This window comes from Monodelphis domestica, chromosome 4 (assembly GCF_027887165.1).
Source record: "Monodelphis domestica isolate mMonDom1 chromosome 4, mMonDom1.pri, whole genome shotgun sequence".
NCBI classification, from domain to species: Eukaryota; Metazoa; Chordata; class Mammalia; order Didelphimorphia; family Didelphidae; genus Monodelphis; species Monodelphis domestica.
Genome location: NC_077230.1, coordinates 333,007,331 through 333,030,147, shown reverse-complemented (window position 1 = coordinate 333,030,147; position 22,817 = coordinate 333,007,331). Strand labels below are relative to the sequence as shown.

The following is a 22,817-nucleotide window of genomic DNA, read 5'->3' as shown; positions in this document are numbered from 1 at the left end:
TTTATACTAAACCATAGTATTAAAGGTTTTAAAGTCTAACATTCTACTAATGATTTTTTATAACATTTCTGCCATTATCTGGCGAACAATGACAAAGATTTCCTTGATTTCTTCTTTGAAAAGGGACCTTTTCAATAAAGCCTATTTTTGGGGAAAAGAAAAAAAACTCCAGAAAATATCATCAAGATAAGCTTTAACCCAAAGAATCATTTCTTTTTAAATATCTGTCAATAACTTTAAGGCTCCAGTAGAACAGAGTGTGGCCAGAGTTGCCAGTCAGTCACCCATCCACCTCTGCAGGTTATTTACCAATAAACAATAGTTTACACATAAGGATTTCTGGCAGACCACACACAAAACAAGTTATTTTTGCCAGGGACTACAGAGGCAAATGGGCTATAGGGGCAGTCCTTTTGCCCTACAGACAACACTCCCTGCCCCCCAGCCTCCATTCACCTAGAAACAAATTCTTTGAGAAACATCAGAGTTCTAACTATCTGATGGTTAAATATCAGCTCACTGGAATTATTTCGTATACTGACTCTCAATTGTGAGTGTAAAACTCAAATTAAACTACCCTTGAAGTTGTAAGTGACCCACACCAAGTCATACCTCCTCCTTGTCATGTGAATTTTATTATTCTAGACAAGTTCCAGAGTTTGGGGCATTATCAGGACAGAGTTGTCTTATCTCTGTCCTTTAGAGAAACTGGTTCCAGTACTAAACTTCATTGGTCAGCATGTTCTATTGAGAAGTAGATAATCATTAGATGACAGGAGGATTCACCTAGGGGGCAGGTAGGTGGTACATTGGCCAGAGCAGGAAGATCAAAGTTCAAATCCAGCCTCAGATAGTTACTAGCTGTGTGCCCCTAGGCAAGTCACTTAATCTCTATTTGTCTCAGTTTCTCATCTATAAAATAGGGGCACACAGGAACAGAAAATGGCAAACCATTCCAGTATCTTTGCCACAAAAACCCCATGGATGAAGAATCAGACACATCTGAAGAATAACAAACATATCTGAAGAAATTTAATTTAGCAGAGCTGTGGCATGAGAAATAACTGAGACAGGAATCACTCTACACATTCTTTGAGGGGTAAAGGAATAAAGGGGGGAGTTTATATAATAAACACCAACTAAAAATAGCACCTTCTGAAGCAAATTCCTCAATTATCATAATTATAGTATCCTGCAGTAGCAGGATAAGAATGCAGTCCCTCTCTTTAAAATTATCAGCTTCACAACCTGAAATTACATGGCAACTAGAGCTACTTGGATATGATGGTTTTATTCCACAACTTGGAACCCCTAAGGTTTTCTGTTATAGAACCTTCTTTTTTCAAGTCTTCTAAATTAGTCAAAAATGTTTAAGAACACAGAACTAATCTTCCCTTCCCAATAGTCCTCTTTTTCCCCTCATTCACAATTAGAACAACTACCCAAAAGGGAAACCTCAGCAAGGAACTATGCACCATTATGTAAACATATGAACACAGAGTTGAAAACAATGTGAACAATGAAAAAAACCCAAGAGAAGCAAGGAAAAGGAAGACTACAAGCACTATCATGGCTGCCATTGTCTAAGCCCCAATTAAACACAATCTAATAAAAAGTTAATTAGTGTGTAAAGTGAATGTTGCCAAGGGCTGAGGAGAATCTAAAATGATCTTATAGAGACACTAACTTCCATTTGAATAAGTAGAACTAAGTATCAATTGTGATGGGAAATATTAGGTCTTCGAGGAAGATTTTTAGTTTTCCTTCCACATCATACCTATCATTTTCTTTATCTTGCTAAGCATCAGTCAAATCAATAAACATTTGTTAAGCATCTACTATATGACTGGCACTAAGGATAATTAATGGGCAACAAACCCACTGGAGAGTTGCAGGATAGAGGTGTCTATCCCAAGAAGCATGTAAAGACTTTCCCCAGTGGAATGAATGGATGAGAACAATTTGCTCCAACAGCCATGAAGGTGGAGTGCTTAGAGCTTGGCCAGATGCTGAAGATGCCAAGGTCAGCCCCAATCATCTTGACTTTTGTCCTGCCACTGGCCTTCCATGACTCTGGAAGAGAGTAAGGCTGATGACTTTGTGCAACTCTGCCTCTCTTAAACCCAAGTCACGCTCAAAGTCAAGACATCACCCTCATGATATCATTAATTCTTTGTAAAAGGAAGGACAAAAAACAACTACCAGGCACTGAGCTAAATGCTGTGGATAGAAATATAAATAAAAACAAAAACAGTCCCAGCCTTCAAGGAGCTTAATCTAAACTAATGAAGGGGCAGTTGGAGAAGTCAGTGACAAGATCACCTCACAGCTGCTTGTGCCCTGGGTCTGAACTGTGCCCTTGGGCTAAGACCAGGGCCATCCAAGACTGAATCTCTCAGGGGGCCAAGGAGGACCAGGCCTGGGTTCCCCAACTCGAGGAGGGAGGTAAGGGTAGCTATAATAGAGACACCTTTTTCCCTCTTTCTTCACAAAAACCCTTCCTGCAGCCATTTCTTGTGTTATTCCCAAATTGATTCAGTTAGAATAAAGCTTATCATTTTCCCCAATTGACTCTAGTGTGAGTGGGAAACAGTTCCAACTTGAGGGGGGAGGGTAAATCTCTCTCTCATAGAGGAGGGAACCTCTATACATTAGTAGTAGAGGGAAGTCAAGAGGCAGTTTGGGGTTGAGCAGCCATAGCTGAGGGGAGGCTGAAGGGGGGAACTACTCACTCCCCCTCTCCTCTCTCTTGGCCAAGCTAAACAGCAGCTGTTCCCCTGAACCCTGCTTTGAGAGGGGAGGTCTCTATTCTTTCTCCCTTTCTCTTTACCAGCAGACTAACCCTCTATTATACTGTTTACTCCTCTTTTGTATTTAAAGTTCTCTAGGTCAAATGTTATTCCTGACTCTTATTAAAAGCATTTCATTAATCCTCCATTTTAAGCCAGAAATCCAAATCCCATTCTTTGAAACTATCTACAGAACCCTATATTCCTTTCTCTTCTGCCTCTCCATCATCTCCAGTCAGCAGCAGTGATTTAACAACCACTACCTATGTGCTGAAAGGTGTTAAGTTTCCCACTCAGGACTTCGTATCTCTTGGAAGGATTGCTAGGTTTCTTCTGGTGATATTATTTAGGCCCATATCAATCACTAGAGGTGGTCTTGGTCATGTAGTTTAACAAGTCTTTCTGTCAGGTCCCAGATACATGGAAATAGGACCCAGAGCCAGGCAGCAGTCACTCACTGGTGTAAGCCCTGGCAGCAACGAAGGGGTCAGATATACGGACCCCAGGAAAGTGGACATCCACTCGAACAGTGGCAAAAGTAAAGGAAGGCCCAGTATAGCCTTTTGCTTACAATAATCCAGAAATGATTGGCCTTTCTATATTGCTATCAACAGTGACACAGGTGGTCACGGGACAGCTCCTTCCCAGGGAAGGCTCAGAGCAGTAGCATTGTAATGGGGCATCGGAGCCCCTAGAAACTCAAAGTCACTAGAGAGACTCCAAACTATAAAGAGCATGTGAGGAACACCTCCATCCCTGACCCTGGGAATTCAAGTGGCAGGTTCTGAACAAATAAAAAGACAGCTGCATAAACAATAGCCTCGAAGACATGCATTTCATATGCTTTTATGATGGGACTTTTTGCACAGATATATTTTGTTTCTACCTCAAATATCAAGGCTTCTCGCATAAATATGTTACTGACAGTGTGTATCGCTTGTACCCCAGATGTCAAGGCACCTCACACAGAGGGACTACTGACAGACCATCTTGCTGGTTTGTCCCCATCCTCACCTTTCTGTAACTCCCTTTTTGTTATGTACCCCACCTTTTGTCTCTAAGATACATAATCTTGGCCTTCTGTCCCCTTTGGCTATCTAGTGAAGTCTATGGCCCTCATCACAGTAATTTTTTAAACTCATAATTCAAGAATATTAAAATTAAGTTAAAAGCCAAAAAAAAAACCAAAGATGTCATTTTTTTCCCATTCAAGTTCAGAGATAACCCTAAAATTTATCCATCCTGTCCTTGATGACCCATAAACAGAGGGTTAAAACCCCAGCATTATAGGAAGAACCTCAATTCAGTGGTCCTTTTTCTTCCCTTTTTTTCACAGTCATATTCTTCTACCCTTAAGCTTTCTGATACAGGGTTGGATTTCCTTTATCTTTCTCTTAAGGATCTTGTTTTCCTCTTACAATTCTTTTTTGATAGTTCAAGGAAGACTTAATTCTCCCAGATAAAAAAAGGCAAGTGAGTCTTCCAATCCTTTTACCTAGACCTTTCCAGCTGGGTTGACCTACATTTTAGTTTTTGAATTTTTTAACTTAGTTATATATTTCTCTTTACAGTGAACAAAAATCTATTTTCTATCCTTCCCACTTTGTTACTCTCACCCCAACTCTAAAAATGAAACAAAATAAAGCAAAACCCTTTTAACTATTGCTCTGGCCTACCTTACTCTTAACTGCAGTGGCAACCAGTTTAGTTTGTCACACCTGCCAATCTATATAGCAAGCTTTCCTTCTTTTCCTCAGGCTATCCAGAAATTTTTTTATCCAAGTGTTTTGATCTACAAACTTCAAAATCCTCTCAAAGCTCTAGTATAAACTGTAACTGACCTCCAGTTACCTTAGAGACCTTTGGAAGAAATCCAACTTCTAGCCACTTTTTGTCTCTTTCTATTCTTTCCTCCTACCGCTTAAAAGACATCAGAGTCTATCTACTTAGATCTTGCTTCCTCAGTGTACTACCACTTTTTGCTCCATTCCTTTTCATTTGGATGCTACTACATAAGTTCAGGTATAAACTTCCATCTCCTAATTATTCTCCCTTCTTTCAGCTGCTCTTCCCTATATTATACCTTCTTCCTGCCTCTTTCCCTACATAAATCCTAGGTATTCTTTAAGACCCCCTACTACTGGGGGCAGCTGGGTAGCTCAGTAGATTGAGAGCCAGGCCTAGAGACGGGAGGTCCTAGGTTCAAATCTGGCCTCAGCCACTTCCTAGCTGTGTGACCCTGGGCAAGTCACTTGACCCCCATTGCCTAGCCCTTACCACTCTTCTGCCTTGGAGCCAATACACGGTATTGACTCCAAGACGGAAGGTAAGGGTTTAAAAAAAAAAAGACCTACTACTCATTTAACTTTCTTCTTAAGATCTTCCCTGAACAACTCAAGTTAAATTTCTCCCTTCTATATAGCATGTACTGTCTGCTTTATTCAATCTGGAAATTAATATACTACCTCATGACATTTGTCTATTAGCTTCTATGGCTGTTACTGATGTTATTTAACTTTTCATAAGTTTGTCTAGGCTCTTAGACTTCTTGAAGAAGAGGAATTAGACTGTTGTAAATATTTCTGTAGAGTTCCTATAACATGGAGTAACTGTGCTCTGTACATTCCAGAAACTAAAAAAATAATGGTTGATTTGAGAAAAGAAAAACTCTTCATAATTTCTGGCAGAGCTCAATCCGCTCTTTAAAATTATCTTACAATTTTTTTTTTATCATCTTATAACCAGCAGCCATAGTAGAGTGGTAAGAGCAATAGATTTCAAGTCCCAGGTCCCGGATTTCAATCTCAATTTCAGTCTTTGCTAATTATTACTTTTGTGATCTTCCCAAAGTCTCCGTTTTCTCACTGACAAAGCAAAGGGGGCAAATTGTATATCTAAGATCATTATAGTTCTTAATCCTATCAATCTTGCCAGAATAAGAGATTCAATAGTCATATGAGTACAATCATCATCTAGTGGTCAAACTGTAAAAAATAGACTTGAATACAGGACTACAATCCCCATAAGCCTTTGCTCCACTTCCCCAAAATGCTTTGTAATCTCACGCAATTCTGAGGTGGGCCAAGATCGAGGAAGGATTTAAGCTGGTGGCAAAGGTTTTTGGCCCTCTTTTCTCTTTTGGACTTCCGTTTTGGAGCAGAGGCGTCTCTTCCATGATGTGAGGTTATTTTGTCTAGGCCTCTGGCCTAGGCACATGCTCAGGGAGGGGTAATATCTCCGGTATGGAGGGCTTGTCGTGCCCTTCTAGGGCAGCTCTCCAGCCTCTGACCCTCACCTGACACCCAGCTCTCACTTGTGGCTCCTAGTAGCTGCTAGCATGCGGCAGCAGCCACACCCCAGGCAACGGCTTCGACAGGCCGGCTAAACCTTGTGAGGGTAGCCATTGGGTCGTCGACCCCTGGTGAACTAGGGCTTTGCTCACCCAGCATGTGAAGACTGCTTCAGCGGAAGAGGTGGAAGAAACCAACAAGAAGGTTCAACGGCTGAGATGGCGATGCAGCAAAGCACTGTGGAGTGCTTAGGGCGTGATGGAGCACAAAGGACAACACGGCCATCCAATGCAGCTGAGGAAGTCTCCAGGTGTAACGACTTTTCGTGCCACTGGACCCAGGCTTCCAACGCCGAGAGAGTGGGACTGTCTCTGTGCATCGACGTTTCCACTTAAATCTTCATGCACAGGTGTCTTTGTGCACAAAAACGCACAAAGACAATCGTCATCCTCGGTTTGAGAGACAACCAACAATCCTTAATCCTTAATAAACCTCTAAAAAATATAATACTCCTTGCAGAGAGAACTAATTTCTACCTGCCTCAGTCTCCCCTAAATTTTAATCTTTACAAAACTGAGTAAAATGCTCTTATAAAGGAAATGTGCTCAAGAAATCATATAGTGGGGGCAGCTGGGTAGCTCAGTGGATTGAGAGTCAGGCTCAGAGATGGGAGGTCCTAGGTTCCAATCTGGCCTCAGACATTTCCTGGCTGTGTGACTCTGGACAAATCAATTGAACCCCCATTGCCTAGCCCTTACCACTCTTCTGCCTTAGAAACAATGGTAAGGGTTTTTAAAAAAATAATAATTTAGTAATAGCCAAAATAATTCTTCTGTCAACAACTGAAAATTTACTATCTGGCATATTAATTTGTATTTTCTGTGATTGTTATCAATTTAAAGTGACAGATTTATTACAACAGGAAAAAAATGTTTAGTCATGTATTGGGTAAAATCAGGCCAACCAAATAGAAATAGCCAATAAAATACTGGACTTTTAATAGATATAATTTGTGGCTGTAGGTCATTAGACAGGTTTAACTCTATTATATAGCTCCTCCTCTTATGTGCAGTGGATGTGTTTGTTCAAAATGACCTGCTCTATTTCTTCTTGCTGCTTTTCTAATTATAGTGGCCTCTAGTGGAAACCCAGGCTCTACTACATAAAATGAAATTTCACTTCAACAGTGTTACCTTAAGGGAAGAGTTTTTGCCTTTTTTGTGTGTCATAGGCCCCTTTCACAATCTAGTGAAGCTTATAGTCACTTTCTCAGGATCTTTTTTTTCTTCTTTAATTCATAATAGAAGGAATGCCAAATTCAGCTGGTTAGTGAAAATAAAAATATACTTATTTTTCATCTAAGTTTGTGGACCCCCTGAAATATATGCACAGATCTCTTGATGTTTATATTTGATTAAATATTTTTCAGTCCATCAATAAATATTTATTAAGCACCAACTATGTGCTACCCACAATGCTAGGCACTAGAGATGCAAATATAAAGTACTCATAATGAGTTTATATTATGAGGGAAACAACAGGTATGTATATGAATATATACAGCATGGGGTAACTAGGTGGTTCAGTGGATTGAGAATCATGCCTAGAGATGAGTGGTCCTGGCTTTAAATATAGCCTCAGACACTTCATAGCTGTGTGACCCTGGGCAAGTCATTTAATTCCCATTCCCTAGCCCTCACTGCTCTTTCTGCCTTGGAACTGTTAACTGTGTTTTTGTAAACCTCAAGTTTGTCCTTTAGGAACTTGCCTTGGGATAAGTCCCCCCCCACTGACCGGACTGACCTGACAGACCCTACCTCTGGACTGAACAGTAGAGTTTGAGGTACTTAATGATCCAGGTTTAGATAAGATTAGTATGCAATCAGGTCTTGGGTACCCTTTTTGTTTTAACAGTTTATCTCCTTCAATCAGAGACCCCTCCCCAGTAGTCCAGCCCCTGGCTTTTGGTAGAGAGTGTATTTGTAGATAGTGTAGATGGTCTAGTCTCTTCCTGTCCGTCAAGCCCAGGGCTCCTTATTTCCTAGTATCCATTGTAGAGCTAATCAACCCTATTTCCTGGCTCTTTGTTCCCCCAGAAGGTATATAAGACCCCCCAAGTTCTGTTACTCTTTGGAGAACCATCTTTGGCATAGCATTCTCCAAGAGACACTGTTCCCAGAGTCCCATAGCTTTTGCTCTATGTGGTATTAAGCGCTTGACTCTGTGTGGCAGCCAAATATTAAGAACTTGTCTCTTATCCTGATTAAAGATTTGGTTTTTATGACTACATTAGTGGTTCTGTGTTTTTCCATGTCAACAGAACCAATACACAGTACTAACAGAAGGCAGGGTGTATATACATATTAGGGAGAGAGGAATCAATTTGAATAATATAACTTCAGAAAACTTATGTGGAAACTTATTATTGCATGTAATAGATAAAATATCTTGATTCTAAGATGGAAGGCAAGGGTTTAAAAAAAAATCAATAATAAGTATCAGTTCCAAGGCAGAAGAGCAGTAAGGGCTAGGCAATTGGGGTTAGGAATTACCTGAGGCTACATTTTTACACAGGAATTCCCATCTCCAAGCTGGCTCTCTATTCACTGAACCACCTAGCTGGCCCTCTAAGCATCAATTCTAAGACAAAAGGTAACTTTTTTAAAAGTTGAAATTTGTTTTTTTAACTTTTATACATATAAAAGAATTGTAGTTAAATTTAAATTAACTGCCCTAAAAATTATAATTAAAATACATTTCTACCACACTTAAAAAGCCTTCCTCATAATAATACTGTAGTTAATGCAAAATATTACCTTTATTTATGAAAACTAAGACTGAGAAAGGTGAAGTGGCACTGTTCCATCTCAAATTATTTTGAATTAAGTTACATGATCTCCCCACAGGTTTACTTTCCTGATAATGTTTTTACTAGGCTGATAACTGAAATTATTTTTAAGTCTCTAAGCAATCTCTCTGAAAAGAAGCAAAGTGGACTGGGAAAACTCTAGAAGGCTAGAAGAAGCTTAAAATTTAAAACTGGGTATATGTAATTGCTGTATAGATAATCAAGGCTACTGCATTGAATTTATATGTAATTCAGAGTTAATACAATATTATTATTTTCAGCTAATCGGAAAAGATTTTCAAGAAGAGAAATTTAGGAATTTTTGAATGGCATAAAAGAATTACCAGTAAGTTGGCAGCTGAAGGCCAAAATATCTTCTGAGAAAATTTGAAGCTAAGGAGCCAATAGATGGCAAAAAGAAAGAGGTCATGTGGAACAGTAATAAGCACTGGGGAAAGTTCCTTCTGTGATAGATGAGCAATAGAACCTGAGGAGCTTACATGACACTCAGGCAAAAATAGTGTGTTCATAGACAGTTGTTCAGTTGTTTTTCAGTCATATCTGATTCTTCCTGACCCAATTTGTTGTTTTCTTGGCAAAGATGATGGAGAGGATTACATTTCCTTCTGCAGCTTGAGTAAACTGAGGCAAACAGGGTGAAGTAACTTGTCCAGTCACGAAGCTCCCAAGTGTCTGAGGCCAGATTTTTGAACTCAGGAAGATAAGGCTTCCTGACTCCATGCCTAGCAGCTCTATCCACTGTACCACAAAAAAAAAAAAATCTATTGTCATGTCTGACCCTTTGTGACCCCATTTGGGGTTTTCTTAGCAAGATACTAGAATGGTTTGCCATTTCCTTCTCCAGCTCATTTTACAGATGAAGAACTGAGGCAAACAAGAGTTTACTGACTTGATCAGAATCACCTAGCAACTAAGTATCTGAAGCCAGAGTTGAACTCAAAGAACATGGGTCTTCCTAACCCAAGGTCCAGCACTTTTTCCATTTCACTACCCAGCTGCCATGCATGCATAGATATAATTTCTCAATCCTTTATCAGAAGGGAGGCTATAGACTGGGAATATAGCCACACACATCAAAATCCCTAAAATAAAGCATAGTTTTTGAAATAAGCAAAACAAAATACAGATGTTTGAAAGTGAATTAATGGCTATTTGTTGAGCACCCAATAGGTTTAAAAAATTAGTCATTTATAAAATTAAAATTTATTTTTTTCTAAAAAAAGTTAAAACCAAAGGTACTTTTAAATCTGTCACAAACTGGCTATTTTCATATTGACCACTAATATTTTAAATCAATTGTACAAGAAAAAATACTGTGAAAGGGAGAATAATAATTTTAATTACCTTTTATAGATACTGTACTAGCTGCTCAATGAAAGGAAAAAGCCCTCACTGTAAAGGAAGTAAGTCATTTCCTAGAGTTTTAAAAGGCAGTGTCTGCAGTGTGACCCACAGTATACAATGCTTAAAAATAAAAATTCACTAATAAACAAGTACTTCCTCACTTTCCCATCTGCTGAGTAAAAGCCATTGTCTTCATTGTCATTCCTTGTTTAAATGAGGTTATTAAGTCACAGTGCTGTTTGCCAAAAGCTCCAGTTGTATACTATCAGGAAAACATGAAAGTTAAGACAACTCCGTGACAAATACCAACACTATTTTTAAAAAATCTTGAGACTATGATTTGACTGTTACTTAATTAGCACCAAAGGCAGCATTAAGTACTTTGTTTTTTCCATCTACTAAAGATTACAACTCCAGTTGCCTACTATTATTGGTGTCTTCTCCATCCCCATCTCTCTCAAAAAATATCCTGACTTCATTATTACTTATGTTACCTTCAACAAGTACTCACCTCTCTCTGGGTCTCCATTGTAAAATGACAGGGGGCAAGATGTGCCAAGCAAATTCAACCACTACTACAACCTGGACCTCACATTCCCTCCTCAGATCACAATGAAGACAATCCAGACCCTGAGTGCAAGAGCCTTAAATGATGCCACTAAAGAAGAAGCATTACTATCTGCTTGGTTGCTTCCCACTAAGGACCATTTGGTTTACAGCTGCAACCATCCATGTATTGTTTCTTCTATTATCATGTGAACTCTTGGAAAACAAGGACTATTATTACTTTTATATTCGTATCTTTAACACAGTGTTTTGTATCTAGTAAGTGCTTAATAAATGCTTCATTCATCATTCCAAGAACTCGAAACTAAGGAGTGTCCACTAAGAATTACACAAATTGGGCAGTTAAATAGCACAATGGATAGAGTCAGACCTAGTCAGGAGGTCTTCCTGATCTGGGGTCAAATCTGGCCTTGCACAATTCCTAGCTGTGTGACCCTGGGCAAGTCACTTAACCCCCATTGCCTAGCCTTTCCCCCTCTTCTGCCTTGGAGCGCAAACTTAGTGTCAATTCTAGGATAGAAAGTAAGGGTTGTTTAAAAAAAAAAAAGAATTACATAAACCCATAATGCTAAACTTTTGGAAATCATTTAGAAAAGTTTCTCAGAAATATTATAAACGAATGACAAAATATAGGTAGAGAATACACAGAAAACCAATAGAATGAAATTCCATTCTCAGTTCACCAAAAAATACTATAATTTAAAATTTTTTTAATTATCACACCAAATAATTATAGGAATCAAGGAGAGAAAATTCTTTTCATATTCCAAAGAGAATTATTTAAAAATTCATTTGTTTATTTTTTTTAAATCAAGTGAAAAACTGGACTATGGTAATTCTTAAAAAGCAAAGATGAAGTGGCACCCTAAAGAACATAGCTTGCAAAGCAGGGCCTAAGCATTACAGAAAATATGTGGACGTTCACAAAAAAGAATGAGTCATTCATTTTTTTAAAAGGTAACTAGGCCATGTGTCATGGATTGCTGAGTCCTGCTCTAATCCCTAATTGTTATGAACCTAGTCCAACATTAACATTCAGTAAATACTGGTTAGAATGCTCCCTTAAAACTCCGTTCATTTCTTTCAGCTGAGAGTCAAAACTCCCATTGCACAGTATCTAACCTACAGCACAGCAACAGGATCACTAGTATCAAAAGTACTTGAAGGAGCAGCTAAGTAGCTCAGTAGATAGAGCCAGGTCTGGAGTTGGAAAGACATGGGTTCAAATCTTGCCTCAAAAACTTCATAGTTCTGTCACTTAAGTCCCATTGTCTAGCCCTTAGTATTCTGTCCCCTTGGAATCAATACTTAGGAAGGAAGGAAGGGAGGGAGGGAGGGAGGTTCTTAAAATTGTTTCATTCTTCCTCTGTTCTTCCCAGGTCAAACTAGGAGTCTTATATATATATATATATATATATATATATATATATATATATATATATATATATATATATATATATATATATATACCAGTGATGGTGAACCTTTTAGAGACCTAATGCCAAAACTACAACCCTCAGTCTATGAGCTACCCCTTTACCCTAGACAGGGGAGGGAAGAAGCATACCCATTGGCTTCTAAGCAGAGAGGCGAGGCATGTGAGAAATATCCTCAGGTGTGTAGAGAGGGGGAAGGGAGCAGCCCCTCCAGCACACATGTCATAGATTTGCCAACATGGGACTAGGTAGATGAATATTTGTGGTATTGGTGAACTGAATTTATGTAAGCATTTTTTAATTTCATTTTTAAACTTAAAAAAAATTTTAATTAATGAGCATTTTTTTATTCTCCTTTCCAATTATAATAGGCCTAGTACCTGCCAGGGTTCCTTTTCCTATGTTAACAGGGATTAGCTTTCCCTGAAAGGTATCAAAACTGTCCTATATGATTGGCTTTTTCTTCCCTTAATAAAGCTTCCTAGTAATCTAAAGGCATAAAAAGCCCTCTTCACACAAGAGTTCCTCCTACTATGGTAACACAAGTCACCAGGCTGCTGACCAGCAAGAGAGCCTGTCTCAGTAACACTGTATTCTTGTTGCCTGCCTTTGCTATATTAGGGCAAATTAATCTTTATATTAACTGTTCAGTGACTCATGATTTTGTCCCAAAATGAAGCTGAACAAAGACGATGCTGGTTTTAGACCCTAATACTACCTAACTAGTATAGATGTTCAGTTAGCAAACTACTAAATATTGTCAATATTTCAAAATCTCTAGTCATCAGTGACATATAATCATATTTTATAGATTGCTGTGACCAAAGATTTTATCACATAGTGGCCAAGCTATGTAAACCTTAAAATTAGTAAAGAGCTTCTGCATATTTAGTTAGGCTGATCTTTGTAGAATAAATTTAATCCGTCACTGGATCACCTCGAAAGTCTTTTCTACCCTGGTATAACCTGGCAGAATTTACCTTTCACTGTCATATCTGTTTAAATTAATCTAAACTTAGATGCAACTACTTTTTTCCCTTCTGAGATGCTATTTAACCTAGAATTTATGAGATGGAATTGAGAGTAATCACTAAATTTAAAACCTGATATGATGCCACCATTTAAGAGCCTGTGATGAGAGAGATGTAGTAGATAGAGATCTGGCCTTGGAACCAGGAAGGTGTGGCTCACATTGGTAGAAACCATTTCATCATCCAAGAGTTTCCTACAACAATGAAACCAGAAGTCCATTTGCTATTGCTATCCCTATGCTATGATTCCATACTAAAATACAGGCACACAAAAAATAAAATGCAGGCACATGATATTTTTTGCTTCATGCTCTACAAAATGAGGTAAACAAAAAAGGCATCAACACTATCACAGTTAAAATCAGCACATCCTCTGGAACAATGCTTTTCAACACAAACTAAGTGGCAGGTAGGTAAAATATTGATATTCTATTCCATGAACTCAATCTTCCCTATGACTCTAGAGGGATCCAGAGGGAAGATACTGGTTGCTAAAGAAAATAATGGAGCTTAGAGTAGAAGGAGTAAAATATAAGGTAAGGGGGGATCAGCTGGGTAGCTCAGGGGATTGAGAGCCCAGCCCAGAGACGAGAGGTCTTGTGTTCAAATATGACTTCCTAGCTGGGTGACCCTGGGCAAGTCACTTCACCCCCATTGCCTAGCTCTTATCACTCTTCTACCTTGGAACCAATTCATAGTATTGACTCTAAGGCAGAAAGTAAGGATTTAATATATATATGTATATGTATATATATATATATACATGTATAAGCAAAGGATGATTAAGTGAAATTATACCTAAGAATACACAATAATATATAACTTTAACACATTGAGTTATATTCACATATGTATTCCTGCTAAGAAAATGTTCTTATAGGACTTTAGTAGAATTGTCCAAACAATCCAGGCTGAGAAATTAATATAACATAGGCAGAAAATAAAGAGGCTGTAACAGACTCATTTGTTTTAGCCTCTGAAAGCAATAGAATTGTGATGCAAAATAGCTGATTCATTTGTATATTAATGGAAATTGGCTATAATAACTAAATATATGCATATAGTCATATATCAAGATATATATATACACCTATGTTTTAAATTGGGATTAAGTAATTTAAAACTGGGTTTCAAACAAAAATAAATAATAAGCCTGTGTAAACAGGTATACTTCATCCAGCATGTAAAGTGATTTGAACAAAGTACTTGATCATTTTTCATTCATTCATTCATAAAACTATTGGGATATAGTATCTGAACTCGGGTCTTCCTGAGTCCAATAGTTTCACTTTTATATAATATTGCCCCTTGATTAAAGGATTCAAGAAATTGGTTTCATTATGTAACCAAATCTATCAAGAAATATTATTTTATAAGATATAGTTTCCTCTCTTCCTTGCTCTCATAATAATTAGCATAAGTACTAACAGTACCAAGAAGATAGTTGAAACCTTTGTGCCAACATGTATTGCAGAAGAGGAAGAAGAGAAAGGCAATGAAATACTTGATACGATTCCACAAACCTTTATACTTCACCATTAAGGCATAAAAATTAAATGAAAATTCTGTTGGAAAATATAATTCAAGTTCAGGAAATGAAAAAAGTCAGACTTATAGTGTTTTGGTGTGCCCAATGTCTATATATCATGAACACTTGACTTTAAGAACAAAATCAGATGGCCCTGGCCATAAGGAACACCAAAAATCATCATCAAAAATTAAATTAATTAAATCTTTTTATTTTTACTTTTTTTTAACCCTTATCTTCCATCTTCCAATACTGTGTATTGGTTCCAAGACAGAAGAGTGGTAAGGGCTAGACAATGGGAGTTAAGAGATTTGCCCAGGGTCATACAGCTAGGAAGTGGCTGAGGCCAGACTTAAATCTAAGACCTCCCATTTCTAGGCCTGGCTCTCAATCCACTGAGTCGCCTAGCTGCCTCCTGATTAAATCTTAAAAGACAGAGAATGACTAGTTACATATTTGAAATCACCTCAGAATCTGCTATGTGCTTAAATCCAACTGATTAGAATAAAGATCAAATTATAAACAAAAAGAAAAAAAGAAGATGACATCATACAATTAATGTAGCTCAAACTTAAATTCTCTAGATAAGCTACTGACTCAAAAAAAAAAAGGGAAAGAGATAGAGAAGTAATGGGCCAAAATAAAGACATTAATTCTACCACCATTTCACAGAGAATTTTAATCCTTGTACAATAGTTACAATGAAATAAAAAAGATGAAAACTATTTTTTAAACCCTTACCTTCTGTCCCATAATTAATACTGTGTATTGGTACCAAGGCAGAAGAGTGGAAAAGGCTAGGCAATGGGCCTTAAGTGACTTGCCCAGAGTCACACAGCTAGTAAGTATGTGAGGTCAAATTTGAACCCAGGACCTCCCATCTCTGAGCCTGGCTTTTCATCCACTGGGCCATCCAACTGCCCCTTCAAAACTATTTTAGTTAACAAACACTTGCCCAGCAAAGAGTCATGGCAGTGAGAGTGTTAGTGGGAAATGAGAGTGCCACACTGACTCCTGAGACTCAATTCTGGCTCAAGCTCAGTTCCATTTCTATTCAATTATGAATCTAGTGCAATTTCTATCTTGTGAGATAATTACATACAATTATGGAACTGCAAGAAACTCTTCCATTGTTTGAACCTAACCCTGCATGGCTGGGAAGCTGAGGCACCTCTACTTGCTGCTTAGAGACTTTTAACTGAGGACCTAGGTAATACTGACAAGAAACACAATCAGATCTGAAGATAGATGCCAAGAGTTTTCTCAAAATTATACATCTCAAACAACCTATGTCTTATATAAAAACTGGTCCCATGGTAGTTAACCAGTTATTGTTTCAATATTCCTTTGATTGAATAATCACTTGGGGGAGAGCGTGGGGGAACTCTTACTTTTCTGATTCTGGGGAATTGTATCTGATCACTCTCCGTGTCCCAACTTGGAAAGTCCCTAAATCATTCTTCCAACTAGAAATCCTGTTGTCTAATTTTGTATCCCAGTTGTTTTCTTTTAATTAATTGGTCTTATTTGATTATGTTTAATTCATAAAAATCCATCTCCCCTATATTCAGGGGATCCAGTACCAATGGTGAGAAGGTTTAATTCCAATTCATTATGCAATTGGTATGCATTGCTTACAGAAGCTCAAATCTGATTCCTCAGTTACTTCATCTTTCACCCACCACAGCAGCCAAAAGACATACCACAGTGTAGAGTACAAGCTCATTTGCAAATAATAATAGAAAAGAATAATGAGCTATTATAAAGAGTACAAAGTCTGTGCGAAGAGGTTAGGAGAAAAAGATCTTAAAAAGTTTACCATGAAATTGAGGCAAACTATACTAAAGGATGGAAGAGATCTGCCATGTGCCTTTTGTATCCTAGTCTCATCAGCACTAATAGCCCAAACCACCACATTTGCATTCCCTCCCCTCAGTAGCTAATGTACTATGTGAGAATTTTCCAGTACCGCCCCCAAAAAAAGAATTCACTCAATCCACTAAGCCACCTAGCTGCCCCATCCTGTGCAACTCTTTCATATCCTTTCCAAAATTTACAAGGAAGAATCCATGAAAGATTCTCAAGATCATCCTCCATTTCCACCATCAATATTAAAAGAGATGGATTCAGAAAGACTCATCTTCCTAAATTGAAATACCACCTCAGCCACTTACTGGCTGTGTGACTCTGGGAAAGTCACTTAACTCAGTCGGCCTCAGTTTCTACATCTGAAAAATGATCTGGAGAAGGAAATGGCAAACCACTCCAGCATTTTTGCCAAGAAAACTCCAAATGGGATCATGAAGAATCAGACACAACTGAATGATGAAAAATATTTTGTATTTATTTACTTAGCTGCATACAAGTCTCCTAATAGAACATAAGCTCCTTGAGAACAGACTATTTATCATGTTTGTCTTTATATCTCCAGCATGAAGCTGAAGGCCTTGCACATGGTAGGCACTTTTAATGTTTGTTTAATGTTTAATGAATCTATAAAACAAGGTAGGATTACACTAGATGATTGCTGGAGCCATTACAACCAATTTCTATGATTCTCTGACCCCAAAACTCATGGAATATAAATATTTATTTCAATATTCACATAACATTATACAGTGGTCTACAATTAAAGTATTTGCTATAAAAACTCGGTTTTGTTTTAAGTTTTTTCTAACAAATGAACAAAATCTCAAGATTTGGAGGAAGTGAAAAAAACTGCTCCCACACAAAATGGAAAAAACTGAACAAAAAAAGAAAAGGGAAATAATTCTCTCAACAACAATTAAGTAAACCTAGTCTTCAGTTTCATTTGGTTTAGGGCTTCCTTTTTTTAAGAAGTAAAGCAGACTGTAACCACACAATCTAAAAATTTCAAAGGTAGAAGTCACCCAGGAAAAAAAACAAAACTTCATTCATTCTTCATTCTGTTCTTCAAGGAATCTGAAGCACTGGGAAGTTGTGATTTATTCAAGGTCACACTATTGGTTAATGGCAATTTAAACCTACAACTATTGTCTGTACAGTGAAATGCTTACTAAAAACCATGAGTATATAATGATAAAGTTAATTTTAAAAAAACTCAGTGGAGTTTTTGATCACTTAGCAATTAAAACATATTTGAATTAAATGTGTCTACATATTTTTCTCTCCTTTTAAATTTTTTTTTTAATTTGGGTTTTTTTCTCTCCTTTTATGAACTCAAAGTACTACATTTTAAAAGAAATGAGGGTATGTTAATAACTATAGGTTAAAAAAACAACCTTTTAAAAAATGTGACAATGACAACTAGTTGACTCAGTGGGTTGAGAGCCAGACCCAGAAATGGGAGGTCCTGGGTTCAAATGTGACTTCAGATACTTCATAGCTGTGTGACCTTGGGCAAGTCACTTAACCCCCATTGCCTAAGTCTTACTACTCTGTTGCCTTGAAATGTCTCAGTGGAGAGAGAACCAGGTCTGGAGATGGTAGGTCCTAGGTTCAAATCCAACTTTCCTAGCTATGTGACCCTTGGCAAATCACTTACCCCAATTGCCTATACCTTACCACTCTTCTGCTTTAAAACCAATACCTATAATAGATTCAAAGACAAAAACTATGGATTTTTTTAAAATGTGATAATTCACATTAGCTATTAACTCTCAAATACTTTGAAATAACAAATAGAGATCATCTATATAAAATTTTTGACAGTATTAATACAGTCATGATGTAGCTTTGTTCTTTGCTTCTTTCTAGAAGGCACAATGGTTTAAAGACAAATGTTAAACAATATAAATAATATTTGCTTGAAGATACACATTGAATAACAGAATGAAAATCTATGGTTCAAAAATTAACTACTAATACTATAATAAATACAACATATGGGTTATTTTCTCCCCAAAACAACCACTTGTAACAATCAAAGTGTTCTGGGAAATGAGGAAGGATAGTTTACAATTCTAATTAACTACCAATTCCCCTGTTTTGTGTCCTAAAAGATATAATATCTTGTAAATATAAACCCATAAGCAAAATACAAATTGACTTAAGGATTCATCTGATATATATCTTGACTACTTCACCCACTGGTCATTCAAAACTGATATAAGAAAAGCTAATAAAAGCGTTGCTCAGTCAACTTTCTAAATTATAACAGTTACTAATCTGGATCACTGTAGCAAGTTTTTCAGACAGTTTACCAAAACTATGAAATCCCAGCAACAATAAAAAAGCAGGAACTTCACAATTCTTTCATTTACTTTGTACTTCCCATTTTATGGTCATTGTTTTCCAAACTATAGTCCAAAATCTACTCTCATTTGATACAATTCTCTTCATCATAAATAACCATTTTCTAAACATTCCAATCACATTAATTCACAGAATAACAGACCTGAAAAGGACCTTAGACATTATCTAATCTGTTTTGCTGCTCAATTTAGAGAAAAGAAAGCTCAAGCCCCCTCTCCCTAGATCACAGGTTTTTTTCCTGGAAAAGCTCAATGAAGCTATGAGAATTAAAAGATGCTTACTCCTTGGAAGAAAAGTTATGGCAAATTTGGACAGGATACTCAAAAGCAGATATTACCTCACCAACAAAGGCCTGTACAGGCAAAGCTTCGGTTTTTCCAGTAATAATGTGTGGATGTGAGAGAGTTGGAAAGCAGAGGACCATAGAACTGACATTTTTTAATTGTGATGCTGGAGAAGACTTTTGAGATGGTAAGAAAATCAAATCAGTCAATAATTAAAGAAATTAATTCAAACTATGCACTTAAGGCCAAATACTGAAACTGAAGTTTAAATATCTGGTCACATAACGACAAGATTGGACTCACTGAAAAAAGACTCTGATTTTGTGAAAGATTGAAGGTAAAAGAAAAAGGGAACTGGAGAGGGGGAGAATGATAGTGTTATAGAAACAATGAACGTGAATTTGAACAGACTTTGGGAGACAGTAGAGAATAGAAAGCCCTGTCTTGCTATGGTCCATAAGGTCACAAAGACTCTGACATGATTAAACTGGACATGACTGAATAACAACAACAACAAAGTTAAGGCCTAGAGAAGTTAAGTTACTTGCCTAAATTCATGGAGTGAATTAGTGGGAGAACTTACTTTCCCTTCTTTCTCTCTTAATTCCTCATAAACATACCTCCAGCTAGAATCACTGATTGTTAGAACTGTGTGTTACTTCAAAAATGATTTAGTCCAAATCTAATCATCAAGGGAAGAATATCATCATGTTTCTACAGAATGCCTTTAAACTCAAAATCTTCCCTAGATATGCCTCATCCAGAAGCCAAGCTAAGCCCAAAATACATTCCAATCTATCTTAAAACTCAAAGCTCAAGTTTCATAGGAGAAAACTATATTAAAAACCTCTTATTTATATTCACAGACAACCCCAACAAACCTCACACTAGATTTCTTTAGCAATTTAATTAAAATAGAAAGAATTTGGAGTGGAAATAGGAAATGGAGGAAGAGGGGGCTCATGGACTAAGGAAAAGGTGGTGAATACCTAGAGCTGGAAGTAAAAATGAGACTAGAACAGATAGAACAAACTCACAGCCCCAGAACCCAAATGGTCCTCAAAACTGTTGGGCCAGAACAAGATTAAAATGTAACTGGGGAGGGAAATGCATTTGGATTTGTATCAGATAATGGTAATTTGTGGCTTTCTAAGTCAATAGGCTACCTGCAGGAATTCTTTCCATTTGACTTTAATGTCACTGGCAGGGTGGTGCAGGTGTTTTAAAAGGTAAGAAAAAAGAAGAAAGATCTCTTTAACTAATGAAGGGGTTTCAAATTTGGTGGAAAATATGGAGTTATAAGGATCCCTCAGACTATGATAGGGTTTTCCACTTACATCTCTCTGAAAATGTTGGTGGAGAAAAAGAATTGAGCTGGGAGAGTTTGGGGCACTTTTAGCTGGTTAAAAAAAAGGAACAGGAAGGAGAGGGGGATAAGGAGAAGAAAGGTCTCTAAGGATAAGCAGGGCAGCTAGATGGTTCAGTAGATAGATTGTCAGGTGTGAAGTCAGAAAGATTCATCTTCCTAAACTGAAATCTCACCTTAGTCACTTAGCTGTGTGACCCAGGGAAAGTTACTTAACTTTGTTTTCCTCAGTTTCCTCATCTGAAATGTGCTGGAAAAGGAAATGGCACACCATTACATTATCTTTGCCAAGAAAACAACAAATGGAGTGACAAAAAGTCCAATAAGATTGAAATGACTAAACAACAACAAAAAGGATAAGGAAGGTATTTCAAACCCCTGGTACCAGAGCTGAGGAGCTGAGCTCTAAGATGGAGATGTACTGTTATAAGCTGATTGAAAAAAAAAAAGGAAAAGAAAAAAAGCTGGTAAGATGACCCTAGTTATTTGATCTAAGGAAGAGGTCTTTAGTTTGATGGAGAGGATGGTGTTAGAGTTATTTCTTGTATTAAGAAAAGGAGTTTCAGACTCACATCTATCTGGAAATGCTAGGAGTTCGGTAGACTAAAAGATAGGCTGGGTCAGTTGCAGGTATTTTATGCAAGTAAAATAAAAGGAATAGGAGGGATGAGATAAAGAAGAAAAATTATATCTTCAATTAAAATGCATATTTCAAACCACTGGCCCTCACACAGAAGGTAAGTTAAGCTAGAAGAGAGTAGTTCAAGTGTTATAAACAAATATGAACATTTTTAAAACGAAATTCAGAAGAATGGTGAAAGAAAAATCTCTTCAAGGGTATAAAAAAACTTCAAAAGAGTGGGATGAAGTTAAAGGGCTCTCTTGGACTAAAAAAGGGGTTTCCGACTTCACATCAGCCTTTAAATGTTATAGGTGAAGAGATGACTTAGGCTGAGAAAGTTTGGGGGATTTTAAGCTAGTATAAAAAGAAAGGTAATGGGAGAGGGAGAAAAAATGGAAGGAAAAGGGTCACTACAACTAAGGAGAAAATGTTAAATCTCCTGGAACTAGGAATAGGGACACGAGCTAAGCAGTTAGAGGGAAAGGTGCAAGTGTTATAGGTTGGTAGGGAAAGGGAAAAAAAAGGAAATCTGGGTAATACAGGGAGAGGGATAGCTTGAACTGAGGGCGAGGTTCCAAACCCCGGGAACTGGAGAATTGTGCTGGTGTCCTGGGCTGGACTTGGGAAACACTGTGGCGGCTCCCCTTTTCGAAGCACTTAAAAGTTGAGGGAACCCTTTCCCGATGGAGAACAGATTTGGGGTATCCTCCGGAATGAGAATGGAGACCCAGAGACCTTCCAAAATAGGCCATGGGGTTATGAATGAGAGTCACAGGAGGAGAAGGCATCCTCAGAAGACAGCCCTCTTTCGCCTCCAGCACTTACCCGCTGCATCAGGTAGTGGGTCTCATAGCTGATCCCCGCCGCTTGAGCAGAGTTGTGGTTGGGCAAACTAGACAGCCGGAGGGTCTGGGCAGCCCGAGGCAGGTGAGGGGCAGCAGCCGCGGGGTTCAGCAGGAGCAGGCCCAGGGAGAGAAGAGAGAAAGCAGAGGTGACAGGGAGGAGAATGCTTAGGCTGCCCATGGCTCCCAACACTAGTGGACTAGAACCTGGGGAGCCAGAAAGGGGTTACAGAACCCCACTTCCTGCTGCTCCGCCCAGCCCAGCCAGGCAACCAACCCGCGGCCCCGAGAGGAAGTAGCCCCACCCATTTCCCCGCCCCAAGGGAGTAACCCCGCCCACCAAGCTCCAAGAGGCTGCTTAGCCCCATCCACCAGATTAGTGAAGAGGAAGTAGCCCTGCCCAGCACGGCCCCAAATAGAGAAAAGGCCACACCCATTGGGCACCAATGCTGAGTTAGCCCCATCCACCAGATCCCCAAAAGAGGAAAGTAGCTCAATCTACCATGCCCTATGAGGGAAAAGGCTGGCCCATTCCTCGGCCTTTCCCAATACACACGCTGTCTTTCTCTATCACCTGCTCACTTGTACCTATCCCCTATGGATCATACCCTGC

The 22,817-nt window shown here is 38.2% G+C and overlaps 1 protein-coding gene across 1 annotated transcript in view; it reads right to left on the bottom strand.

Annotated features, from left to right (window-relative positions):
* The window catches only part of PRCP (prolylcarboxypeptidase), an 84,025-nt gene extending 61,573 nt beyond the window's left edge, over window positions 1-22,452 (bottom strand). Inside the window, exon 1 of the mRNA XM_007490887.3 lies at window positions 22,188-22,452. Within this exon, the coding sequence (XP_007490949.3) occupies window positions 22,188-22,385 (198 nt within the window). The 5' untranslated portion in view covers window positions 22,386-22,452. The remainder of the gene's footprint in view (window positions 1-22,187) is intronic.
* Window positions 22,453-22,817: the final 365 nt, after the last annotated feature.